At 41.2% G+C, this 13,746-nt stretch overlaps 1 protein-coding gene across 7 annotated transcripts in view; it reads left to right on the forward strand.

Moving 5' to 3' along the window:
- The window catches only part of Lrrfip2 (LRR binding FLII interacting protein 2), a 110,155-nt gene that overhangs the window by 16,395 nt on the left and 80,014 nt on the right, over window positions 1-13,746 (forward strand). For all 7 annotated transcript variants that reach the window (XM_036193365.1, XM_036193366.1, XM_036193368.1 and 4 more), the window contains exon 3: window positions 4,171-4,316. In XM_036193365.1, the coding sequence (XP_036049258.1) occupies window positions 4,227-4,316 (90 nt within the window). In that variant the 5' untranslated portion in view covers window positions 4,171-4,226. The remainder of the gene's footprint in view (window positions 1-4,170; window positions 4,317-13,746) is intronic.

Raw genomic sequence — 13,746 nt, forward strand, 5'->3', positions numbered from 1 at the left:
CTGTAAGCCATCTCTGGAGCCCATCCTTTCCTCTCCTTAGTAGAACATCCTTACAGATAGGTAGATGGAGGCCCTGCAGAGATGGCTCAGCAGTAAAGAGTGTGTACTGCTCTTGCAGGGGACCTAGGTTTGGTTCAAAGCACTCACACCAGGTGGCTCACTACCTCTTGTAACTCCAGTTTTAGGGGACCCAAGACTCTTTGGCCACCACAAGCTCATGTACTTATGTGTGTATATCATGCACACATACATACACAAATAAAAATAATCTTCAAAAAGATGGATAGGCCGGGTGGCGGTGGTGCATGCCTTTAATCCCAGCACTTGGCAGGTATTAGCAGGTGGATCTCTGTGAGTTCGAGGCCAGCCTAGTCTACAGAGTGAGTTCCAGGACAGGTACCAAAACTACACAGAGAAAACCAGTCTTGAAAAAAAAAAAAAAAAAAAAAAAAGATGGATAGATATAGTATAGGTACTTTCTCTCTTGACATTTTTCCACTTTGATTTTCTCATTCTCTTTTGTTCAGCTACAAGGCAGTGGCCATACAGTACAAAAAGTGCCTTGCAAATTCTTGGTAGACTTTTTTGTTTATTATTGTTGTTATTATTATTATTATTATTATTATTATTTTATTTTTTGTTGTTTGGCTGGTTGGTTTTTATTTTTATTTTATTGTTATTATTTTTTGAGATGGGAGTCTCACTATGTAATCTTGGCTGGTCTGTAACTTGCTATATAGACCAGGCTGGCTTCAAACTCAGAGATCTACCTGCTTCTGCTTCCTGAGTGCTGGGATTAAAGACATGCCTTTAAAATAGCAGGGATTTTTAAAAATACAGAACAAGTCAAGCTTTATGACATATTTTGTAAAAAAAACCCTCCATATTTATTGTGTCAAAAAATTTTAAATCAACTACGTGTTTCTTTCTTGGTTTTGCTTTCAGCTTTGTTCTTTGTTACCTGGTTTATATTGTTCACTTTCACTTATAACATTTTTTATTGTGTGTATGTATGTATATGGCATATGTGTTGTGTATACACAGGTGTGTGTGGTGCCAGAGGAAGATGCCTGTTGTCCTTCTCTGTTGTTTTCTACTTTATTCCTCTGAAACAGGGCCTTTTGCTGAACCTAGAGCTAGGTTGGCAGCCATCAAACCCCAGTCATCTTCCTGTTTTCACCTCCTGGAGTGCTGAGATTTCAGGTACAAGGCTACACCCAGTTATTTTTACAGGGGTGCTGGGGATTTGAACTCAGATCCTCATGCTTGCATCATACTAACCTAGTAAGCTGTCTCCCCAGACACCCCCCCCCCCCCACCGCCATTTCATACTCTGAGATACTTCAATAGGCATAGAGAAAGAAGGCCATTTGAACCATCCTAGAAAGTAGTTTGCTTATCAGGGTGTGGAGAATGCATTTGATGGTAAAAGTACATCATCCAGCTTCGGGTTCTCTGATTGATAACCAATTATTATAAAAGCTGTCTCATACATATACCCCATTACTGTTCATTATAGAATAGCAGGGCTAGCAAGGAAGGAAATGTACCCTTACTGGCCTATCATCTTGTGAAGTAGACAGATTATCTGTTTTGTTGAGTGTGGAGATTAGTGTATGTTTAGACCACAAGACTTAAAAAGGCATTTTTGCAGTTCTTAGGGTAGTCCTGTGGAGTGTAGGTGTTATGCTTCAGAAACACAAGCCTAGCAGAACCGTTGTAGGCTCTGATTTTCTTTGGAGAGTGAGTTTGTGTTCATTTTCTCTTCCCTTATTCTGTGAAGTCCTGGGGTTTTGGCTTATGTAATTATTTTTTTGTCTTTCATTTCTTTATTCTTTTTGAGACATGGTCTCATTCTATAACTCAAAACACTTGAACTTGAAATCTTGAGACACATGCCACTAGGCTCATTTAAAAAAATTTTATGCCTTTTTCTCAGTTTCTTGATTTTTATTTCTATGGATTTTGCAAATGGCTTACTCATTTTATGTATTGATCTCATCTTGATATTTGTAGGATTGATGTCTTGAACTAATTCCTTTTGTTCCTCTCTCTCCCGTGACCTCTCTTGTAATTCAGGGAATTGGACTATTCTTTCCTTTGCCAATCACTTTTTTCAAGTGCATATATAACTTTTTGTATGATATTACCTTTACTTTTAATTTTTTCAAATCAAGTGTTAAAAAAATATAATTTCTCAGTTCCCATACCTTTTGTTGACCTAGTCATTCATTCTCGACCATTGCTTTCCCCAGATGTGTTATTTTAAAAGTTTTAAAACATATAGGAAATTTGAAATAGCTGTAACTGAGTACAATGAACTTACCATCATCACTTTGTCTTATTGTCGCATAAATAAGCAGCAGATACTAGCATGTCTCAACACTGTGTATTTTAGCTTGCATATCATTAGCTGAGTTTAAGATTTGTAGAGAGATCTTTTTCTTTTGAGACAAAATTTATGTAGAAAAATCTGTACAGATTTTAAGTATACCATTGAATAATTTCTTTAGTTTTGTTTCTGTGTAGACCGGTTGCCTTCTGCTAAGGAGACTGAAAAACTTTGAGGCTGCCATCTCCAAACTCGTGTTTTCCTTATGTTCTAAGAAGTGACTTCAAATATCATAAAATACCTTACAGCCTTTTCTTTTCATTATATAAATGTCATTCACAGTAAAATGGTTATCGTTAAAAGTATTTTAATTTTTTCATAAATTATTCTTTGAGTCAACAAAATAGCTTGGCTAGTGCTATCACTTGTGCATGCCGAAGAAAAAGACCTAAGACTATCTCTGTTTAGTTAGAAGCCTAAAACTGTGGTCAGCACAATGATATAGTTCCATAACCTCAGGTGCTCAAGAGAATGGGCAGCGTGGTGAGCACCCATCTCCAGAGAAAGAAAAGGGGCTTGAGCATACAGCTCATTCTTATAGTCCTTGCCTTATAATAACAATATAATAAAAGTAATAACACTTGTTGTTACTTATGCCAATAATTTTATGGCATATATTTATTGTACATAGGAACATTTTATACATATGAACATATATAATATATATATTACTATGACTGTGTTCTCTCCCGTGTGCCTTCCCTTTTCTTTCCCCCATGTTAGCTTCCTTTGTTCCTTTAGACAGTTTTGTTTCTACTCTCATGTTTATATATATGTATGTACATATATATACACATGCAAACACACACACATGGGTGGATTTTTCTTTTGGCTGATAACTCACAAATAATGACATGGAGACTTAGTATTAATTATGAAAGCTTGGACTTATCTTAGGCTTGTCCTACCAGTTCTTATAGCTTAAATTAGCCTGCTTATATTAACCTGTGTTTTGCCATGTGGCTTTTTACCTTTCTTTCATTCTTTATGTCCGACTCCCCGCATCTCCATGGTGTCTCCCGCGCACCTCGATTATCCTCTTCCTCTCTCTGCCTGGAAGTCCCACCTATCTCTTCTGCCTAGCTATTGGCTGTTCAGCTTTTTATTACATAAATCACAGCAGTATCTCTTCACAGTGTCCCGGTATCCCACAACACATAATATATGATGTTGTGTGCATAGATACATTCTTAATTGCTCGGCTGCCTGTTTTGTTACTCTGTCTTCAGTACTTGTGGTACCCGGCATTAGCCAGAACGCAGCTACGACTGCACGAACAGTGGTGGATAAATCAACTGCAGAACAACTTCAGTTAGTTGTTCTGTGTGTTGTGATTTAATTGGAATTGGTTTTTAAATCACACTAAAAAGCAAGTTTGCCTTTCTGTCACTTCACAGCTCAATATTAAAATCTTGTCAGTGTATTCTAAAACTCTAGGCTGAATGCCTTTTCTGAAATATCTTTCATGAATAGAAAAAGATCTTAGAAAAAGCTGTATTAATTTTGTATTGTTAGGTACGATTACAACTTGATTACAGTTTTCTGAGCTGCGATAACATGTTCTCATAGATTGTTGTGAATAGCTGAGTAAAGTTAGCAAGTGGGTAGTTGACATAGATTTAAATGTTCTAAAATGCACTGAGATAATGTGTGGAAAAGGAGTTCAGTTACTGATGTCTTTGAGGAGAGACAGAAGTGCAGCGTCGAAACTGAATGTTTAACTAAGCCTTAGCACTCTACAAGGGAACAGCCTATCTTACTGTTTCTGTTTATTTCAGGGCTGAACACGAGCAAACTCATTTTTCAGAGTTAAAGAATTATTTAAAAAAACAAGATGGGGACGCCTGGTTCCGGAAGGAAAAGAACACCCGTAAAAGATCGATTTTCTGCTGAAGATGAAGCTTTGAGTAACATCGCTAGAGAGGTATGTGCTGAGGAGCATGATGATGCTCCCAGGTGCTGGGGCAGGCAGGCAGACATTCCTTTGTCAGGTAGCTGTGGGATGGCTGCTGGGAACAAGACATTATGGTTGGCCTCTCACATGTTATCAGTCTGTTCTGGTTAAATGTTCTTAGATTTGTATCCCTTCTGAATTCAATTTTCTGAGACTTCATCTGAGATGAATTTCTCATTATTATAATGTGGATTATATGTATTTCAGCATGTCACTTAGGATACGTAGAAGTTTGGCGTTCTGAGAACTGTGTTAGGACTCCCTGGGCCTCATAGCTCTCAGAGCTGCTGCTGTGTGAATGTTGACGGAAACTGCATTCTGAGGTTGCTTTTCGAAACATTGCAGTGGCTAGCTATTTATTTATTGATTGATTGATCGTTGTTCGTTTGAGAAATGGTCTCATGTAGCCCAGGCTGGCCTTGAACTTCCTATATAGCCAAGGATGAATTTGAATTTCGAGTCCTCCTGTCTCTGCCCCTCAATGCTAGAATTACAAGCGTGTGTCATTATATCTGGCTTTTATGGTGCTGGAGCTGGAGCCCAGGGCTTTGTACACGTTAGACAAGCACCACCAACTGAGCTGGATCCTGGGCTGTGCTGGATTTTTTTGTGTTTTATTCTTTTAGATACTAACAGAGCTTCTAGGGAGTTTTTGTTTCTATTTGTTGATAACTTGAGGCGGGCTGGCGGGAGGGGGGATGGGGAGTGTAGAGGAATGGGAAGGGACATTGCTTTTGGATTCTTAGCAGCATTTCCTGTTGTGTGTCAGTATTTAGGATAGCTCTCAGCTGGGATTTCTTCCTGAGGCGCCAACTATGTTTCAGATTTTGACTGTAGTTGCAGACTTGACCTTAGTAAAAGACTCATTCAGGATTAGCATTGTTTCCTTTGGACTTAGTGTACATAGTCTTTGTTTCCTCTTGAAAGCTAGTTTGTGATTGTATTTGTATGAAATATCAGGGTAGGCAAATCCATAGAAGTTGATGGGTTGTGATATCAGAGCTAGGAGCATTAAGGAGTGACTTCTCAGGTGTATGGGTTTCCTTGTGTGTGTTATAATGGAAACTTCTGGAGTTTGATGATCGTACAACTCTATGATTATACTGAAAACACTGAATTATATACTCTAGAAGGGTGAACTTTTAGCAGGTATATATAAAACTTTAACACCTTTTTCAATCAGGAAAGTTGGTAGTGAGATCCTTTTGGTGTTTTATTTTGAACTCTTTTGTTGTTGGTATTTCAGTATTTTCTTATGTAGTCTACCTAGCCTGGCCTCAAATTCCCTATGCAGACTTTGAAATTCTGATTCTCCCAAGTCTGTCTGTCCTGCCCCTACTCCCATTGTGAACACGGGTCTGTGTCACCACACCCTTTTAAAATTACTTCTTGTGTGTGTGCACGCACAAACATGGAGGTCAGAGGTTGATGTGGAATACCTTCCTCAAGAGCTTTTTTCTGCCTTTTTAATTTGAATGTGTGTGTGCGTGCGTGCGTGCATGTGTACGTGCCCTGGCGTGCCACAGCATGCATGCTTGTGGAGGTCAGGACAGGTATTGCAGTCATTTTTCTTCTTCAGCTGTGGGATCCGGGACTCAAAACTCACATCATCATGCTTGTGCACCAGATGCATTTACCTCTGAACCCATTGCTCTTCTACCCTGTGTTTTTTAGGGAATGTTTCTCACTGAACCTGGAGCTGGCTCATTCGGCTAGACTGGTTGACCAGCAAGCCCCAGGGCTTCCCTTGTCTCTCCCTCCTCGGTGCTGGGATTGCAGGTGTGCACTGCTTTTTCCTGTGAGTCCGTGGACCAAGCTCTGGTTTTCATGCTTGTTGAGCCAGCCAGTCCTGTAGTGTAGAAGCCAAGCATTTGAGTAACAGTACCTAAAAATCGAGTAGGAGAGTATGTAAGTACAGAAAAGTCACCTAAGAACTGGCTATAAAATTATTTTAGAAGCCAGATATTTTTTTAGCTAAAAATGAAAAAAAAAACAAAACAAAACAGTCCTTTACAGTGATCTTAAGTATTTACATAAGTTACATACTTTTAGGTAAAAATTAAAATTACTGAACTGTTTGGTTTAAAATTGGAGGTGGGTAGGGAAGAGGGTTTGGTGGTAAAAACATTTACTCCACAAGCCTGACATGTTCAGATCCCAGAAATTCATATAAAGAGCCAGATGTTGTAGCACACACCTGTAATCCTTTCATACTTATGGTGAGATGAGAGGAGGAGGCAGGAGGATTGCCTGAAAGCTTGAGGGCCAGGTAGTCTGTGTACATAGTGCAGCAGAAACAAGAGACTCTGCCTCAGCAAGGTGGAGGGCAGAAGCACTCTTAGAATTGTCCACTGAACCCACACATGTGCTCTGGAGCATATGCATCCATCTCACACACACACACACACACACACACACACACACACACACACACACACGTGCCCTGGAGCATGTGTGTGCACACACCACATACACAGGGGGATAAAATCTATTTTTCTAAAAATGGAGTAATTACCCTCCCCCCTTTTTTAAACAATTATATATGAGTGATACGCTGAGAAGAAATTGAAGCCTCTAGAAAGAATTGCAGATATCCATTTTTTCTGTAAAAATATTTATTATCATTTTTTAGAGTCTCATGTGTATTCAATATCTCTTGCTCATAGCCATCCCTCATTACCCCCAACTCCTCCACAGCATCCTCCATCTCCCTCCCAACTTCATGCCCTCTTTTTTTTTTTTTTTTTTAAATAACCCTCTGAGTCCAATTAGTGCTACTCGTATGCACACTGGTGTGGGTACACCTGCTGGAGCACGGGCAGCCTACCAGAAATCATACCCCTGAGAAAACTGACTCTCCCTTTCCCAGCGCCCAGTTGCCAATAGCTCTTTAGCTAGGGGTGGGGCCTTGTGAGTGCCTTCCCTATCCATGTTGAAATGGTGACTGGCTTGATCTTTTGTCTCATATGGGCAACCACAGCTGCTGTGAGCTCCTTAGTGGCAAGAGCCCTGTCGTGTCTAGAAGACACTGTTTTATAGCAGTCTTCCCTGATCTCTGCCTCTTAACAATCTTATTTTCTTTTAGGCAACCTTGATCCTTTTCAGTGGCTGTGTAATATTCCATTGTGTATATGTTTGGTTTTTGTTTGTTTATATGTTCATCTATTGGTTCTGCTTTATTGGATTATCATCTATTGCCTAAGGACATAATAGCCATTCAGGCATCTAGGAGAACCAGAAGTTTGTGGGTTTTGATTATAGATTAACATCTTGAGGAAAAGAGTACAAAGAGGTAGATTGTGCTTAGGTAAAAAGATACTTTCTGGCAGTGCTTGATGGAGTGGCAGTCATAAGAGCTGGTCAGAGCTGATGGTGACATTGCTACTCTGAGTAACTGATTTATTTTTAGGTCATGGTAAATAAAAGATTAAAAAAACTTTTGGCAAGTAAAAAAATTTTCTTAAAATGTGAAGAATTACCATAGTCAGCAGGAATTATGAGTATTAATTCCAGCTTTCATTTAACGCTATAGTTTCTTTTTAAAACAAACATGAACTTTGGTTTTTTTATTTATTGTTTTTTGTTTATTTCTCTGTTTTTGAGACAGGGTCTCTCTTTATAGCTCTGGCTGTCCAGGAACTCACTCTGTAGACCAGGCTGGCTTCGAACTTACAGATCCACCTGCTTCTGCCTTGATAAAGGCATCTGACACCACCTGGCTGGTTTGGTTTTGTTTGGATTTCCCTATGTAGTGCTTGCTGACTGACTGGGAGCTCGCTGTGTAGACATGGTCCACCACACCTGGCAATACTTCTAATACTCATTCAGCACACATTTATTGAGCACCTAATTTGTGTGGACACTGCTATGTTTAGAGGGTATGGAGCTTCTAGCGTGGAGCTTAGATTCTGGAGGGGAAGTAGACACTGAAGACCATGTAATGGATTCTTCCTCAAATTTCAGATACTTAGTGATTTCTTTTTGTCTTGAAAACTGGTTATCTGTGTGTGCTGTAGTCACTGGCATTCCTAGAATTGAGGAAATATGTAATATGTGTATTTATAACTTTGTTAAGTGCTATGAGAGAACAGTAAACAGTTTTATTAAAGAGTGTACCACAGGGGACATGTTTGAGGGCCTTGGGAAGGCTTCCTTGGAGGAAGTGGCCTTTCACCTGAGGTTTGAAGAATGAGAGCTATCCCCCAGGGGAAGGGAGTTGTCAGAGAACCTCAGCTTATGAGGCTGAAGGAGTGTGGAGAAGGGACTAACAGCAGTGGCTGACATTTACTCAGGGGTCACTGTTGTACCCTCTCAGTCCTCTAGCAAACAGCCCCAGGCCTTTTCGTGCTTCACTTTTTCATCAGTGATGAATAGAAGCCATGGAAATGTCTAGTAACCTTGCCAAGACCATGGTGCTAGAAAGGGCTAGTGCTGGAATTTCCCATGGTTCCTGCCCTCTTAACTATGGTGTCTCTGGTTACCTCAGGGTGACAATGGAGACAGAGAAGAAAGAGGAATTAGCTAATTCAAGTTAGTGTTTCGCAGCTAGGGGCTAGTTTTGTTCCTTGGGATGTTTGGCAATATATGTAGACATTTGTATCTGTCACAGTGAAGGCTGGTGTGGGAAAGGTGCCCTGTGTCTGTCACAGTGGAGGGTGGTGTGGGGAAGGTGCCCTGTGTCTGTCACAGTGGAGGATGGGTGTGGGGAAGGTGCCCTGTGTCTGTCACAGTGGAGGGTGGTGTGGGGAAGGTGCCCTGTGTCTGTCACAGTGGAGGATGGGTGTGGGGAAGGTGCCCTGTGTCTGTCACAGTGGAGGGTGGTGTGAGGAAGGTGCCCTGTGTCTGTCACAGTGGAGGGTGGCATGGGAAAGGTACCCTGTGTCTGTCACAGTGGAGGGTGGTGTGAGGAAGGTGCCCTGTGTCTGTCACAGTGGAGGGTGGTGTGGGGAAGGTGCCCTGGCAGTTGTGGGTAGAGGTTGAGGATGTTGCTAAACTTCCCAGTGCACAGCCCAAGGATTAGCAGGGATGAGGCTGAGAACCCTGATGGTAGACTGTCCTGGAACTTACTCTGTAGACCAGGCTGGCCTCAAACCCACAGAGATCTGCCTGGCTCTGCTTCCCGAGTACTGGGATTAAAGGTGTGTGCCACCACCACCCAGCTAGATTTTATTTTTTTGGTTTTATCTAATACACATTAGTGCTTATGTTCAGAAAAATTTAAATACTTGTCCTCAAGTACCAAAGGCTTCTTTAGAAAAATGGTTAATACAATACATTTCAAGATCTAATTAAGAAAAATGATATTTCACATTTTGGATTGAAGGGAAGTTGCTAGGAACATGGAGTAATAACTTTTATTTGTTAATTTGGAAACCATGGCAACACAATAAATATTATGTCTCTTAATTTGTCTTTCAGTGTTCTTTTGGCCTGAGTGCTATGGAAGAATAAACAAAGTTAACACAGTAAATGCTGACTATGAGCTACCTGAGTTAGTCATTTTTCTTGAGTGTTTCACATATTTTTTTTTTTTTTTTAATGTGTGTGTTTGAAACACGGTCTCATTATATAACCCTGGCTGACCTCAAATTTGTGATCTTCCAAGTGCTGGTATGGTAGGCCCATGCCTTCACACACCTAGTGAGTGAGAAAAGATTCACTCCAGGTCAGGCTGACCTCAAACTCATAGTGGCCCCTAAGCCACTTTGAATCAAATATCTTTAGGTACAAAGATGTGAAGCAGGTAGCAGAATGTGGAGAACTACTGGGCTAATATCTTGTGGCCTACAGTGTGTACAATGGGAGGAGGAATGGGGCCACTCAGGAAGGGATTTTTCTGCTGAGGAATTGGAATTGACTTTGAAAGCTGTGGGGCCATAATCAGATTTGACTTCCCAGGGTAGTAACCCTAGCTACCATGGATGTGTCTGGAAGAGAGGTCACAGTGAGAAAGTGGCTGTGTGCATCTTGTTAACGAGAGCTTGAGGAGCTGGTGATAGGGGAAGGAGACATTTGGGGGAATGGCAAAAGTGTAGAGACTTGTGGATACCGGGTAGGTGGGACTCAGGGACTGAGTTGTGGAGGGAAGCCAGGAAAAAGGGAAAGAGTCTTCATTTCATCTTCTGGGTAATGGGACAGTAACAGAAGCTATAAACAGAAGGCAACTTAAAGGGAAGATTATGCATTTAATTAGGGATTTATTGAGTCTGAAGTTCTTGTGGGACACTATCCATTTTTAATAGCCTATTAGGTCAGGATGGTGGAGAAAGCCTGTCTTGGACATAAAGATTTGCTGATTTGTATCATCTGAAGTCAGTATCCCCAGGACAGAAGACAGAATTAAAAAGGCAGGCGGATCTCTGTGAGTTCGAGTCCAGCCTGGTCTCCAAAGCAAGGTCCAGGAAAGGTGCAAAGCTACACAGAGAAACCCTGTCTCGAAAAACAAAAAACAAAACAAAACAAAAAAACAACAACAAAAAAAGAAACTCTGGTTCTGTTCAAACTTGAGGGATCTAGGAAAGAAATGTGTGTCCACACAGGATTCTGAAGAGGGACATAGAGAACGAAGAGGAAAACCAAAGGCATTAGTGCTGCAGGATGCCAAGAGCTTTCAGGAGGAATGAGGGCTTAGTGATGTCAGCTCTCCAGAAAGAAGTGAGATAAGAACTTAGAAATTCCACTGGGTTTGGTAGTTAGAGGTCATTAGTGACCTTTGCCTGAGTAGTTTCAGTCCAGTGATTTGACCAGAAGCCAGACTGTCGTCATTTGAACCAAGTGAGAAGAGAGGAGGGAGGTATGTGAAAACATGGCTGCAAAGAGAAGACTGGATCTGAGCTGGGGTGGGGACTTGTTACTCACTTTTTAAAGATGGGAGAGACCCTGTACCCAAGGTTGATGAACCAATAGAAGGAGAAGCTGAAGACAGGAAAGGTGGACAGTTGGGCAGGGTCCTGGGTGGGTGAGTCCTGTATGGCAGTTTGGAAGGGATGTGTTGAGAGTGGTGGGCTTGGGGCAGCATTGACCCAAAACAGTGGGACTTCAGAGAAAGGAAAAGGGAGAGCATAGGAACTGGAAGGTCTGTCCTGCACAGGATGATGTGGAGGGAGTGACTTCCTCAGGCTACAACCTGCATTTTCTACTTACAGCACCTTCTTAGACACATTTGAAAGATTCCTTCTGTTGTGGGAAATCAGTGGCACAGGAGCAGAAATACCTCATGTAGGAGAGAGAAGAAAAACTATATTGCAGAACTTCTCCTTGGAGAATGAAAACCATTTACACTGCATTTTTTTAAAAGAAACTCTCCCCTTCCAGTTTATTTAAAACAGTCCGTAGTAGTATGACACAGTTTTGAGTGGTACTATTTTGTTTCTGAAAGCCTCTGTGGTTCATTGCATACTTAGAGTGTATGTCTTAAAAACAAAACAAAAACATGCATCTGTTTGTGTTCACTAGGTACTCTTCATAATTTTATGGACCTACCCCGATTTATAGAATGTATGCATGTCTTGTAGTTGGTTAACTCTTTTGCCTCTGAATTGTTAGATACTAGATTCAGACTGTTTTTAACAAACATCCCTTTGTTCCAATACCAGAATAGTAGTCTCAGGTAAGATGTGCAAGAAGGAGTTTATCGAAGGAAATGGTGAGCACTGCCCAGCAGATCAAGCAGGTCTCTCCTTTGTTGTCTACCCAGTCAGTGACCACAGTTTATAACAGGATTGACAGGCCTCAGGTGAGCCTCTGATTGGAATGCTACAGGGAACCACAGCAAGTTTAACCTAGTCCCATGCCTGCTAAACTGAAGCAGTTACAGAATCCGAATTTAAAATGCAGAAAGCTTGTGAATGCTTCTAGTTTGAGAAGTTTTACTGTGCTTGTTTCTTGGGTTTCAGTAGGTTAACCCTATAGTAGATAGCGGGTAGTCTCAGGGAAGGGCGAAACTGAAATTAAAATTAGGAAGCTTTAAAGGCTCTAAGGTAAAAGTGGTAAAAGCTATTGGGAAGAGGGGGGTCTGTTGGAAGGAAACTTAGGAAGCTAAGGGGTCCTGAGACTTGGGATTAAGTGGGGTGGTGTGGGCTCCATTGCTGGAGACTGGGGACTTTGGAAGCGAAGCTGCCCACTGGTGAGGGTGGAGTTGGTTTCACTCACTCTAGGTCTACACTAGGTCATCCACCAGGTGGTAGAAGTGGAGACTTTGATTATGGTTGCGAAGTCAGAGTTTGTGATGCTGGATTTGAGTCCTTCTCATTGGCTCAGAGCTGAAACTGCAGTCAAAGATGAGGACAAAGGCTGGGCATAGTAAAAGGAGACTATCTGTATCTGGGTAAGGAGTGGTCCTAGAACCGACAGGACCAAAGTGGAGCAGTTCCAAAGAGAAGAGAACCGGGCTCATTTGGAACCGGGCTCATTTGAAAACCGCCCAAAGCAAACCTCTGAGGAGATGGGCTCAGACTTGGTGTATAAATGGACAGGTTGGAGTAGCATGGTTAAGAGTATGGACTACAGTATGAGTCTTAGGATGTGGGTCTTGGCTCCAGTATTTGCTATTAAGTGATATTATTAGCACAGTATTTGTCTTCTGTATTTCAGAGGTTGATTTTGTGGATTAAAAACAACTAGTCATCCAGCCTTGCTAGTACTCAAATGACAAAATCAGGGTAGTGTGAGATCTAGTTTGCCCACTCTTTGGAAAGTGTGGCTTTTGTTTATTTGTTTGACATGGAATCTTGCTTTATTGTCCTTGCTGGATTCAAATTCCTGGGCTCAAGATCTTCTGGCCTCAGCCTCCAGACTAGCTGTGACTACACTTGTGCCCCACTGTGCCAGGTGCAAGTTTGAATTTTGATTGTGAGGAGATTATTCTGATAATATTGTTTAATTTTAGGTAAGGTTATCCCTTAACAGACTTACTACAGTTTGAATTGGATTCTGATCTGTTTTCATAAGCGTATTTCTCAGACTGTATTCCTGGACCATAATGTCTAAGAAATGCTATATATTCTCTGCCCCTCTTTGAGATCCCTAAAGTTTGTTATTAAATATTCTGACTTAAAAAGAAGTTCAGTCCAATATTTCCTAAACCTTCTAGGTCATAAACTCTCCTTCCTCCAGTTTATACATTAAACTTTGTAAACTAGAATTTTGTATATTTTAGTATTTATTTAGCTTGAACTCTCTCTCTTTGTCTCTCTCTCTTTCTCTCTGTGTGTTTGTGTGTACTTGTGTGTCTTTAAGACAGGCTCTCATGTAGCCCAGGCTGGCCTCCAACTCACTATGTAGACAAGGAGGCAGACTTTTGATCTCCTACCATTGTTTCCTGAGTGCTTAGACTGCAGGTGTGTGCCTCCACACCTCAGAACTTAGGTGGGTTTTGTTGTGTTCAGTCTTATCTACTCAG

Source organism: Onychomys torridus, chromosome 7 (genome assembly GCF_903995425.1).
Source record: "Onychomys torridus chromosome 7, mOncTor1.1, whole genome shotgun sequence".
NCBI lineage: Eukaryota > Metazoa > Chordata > Mammalia > Rodentia > Cricetidae > Onychomys > Onychomys torridus.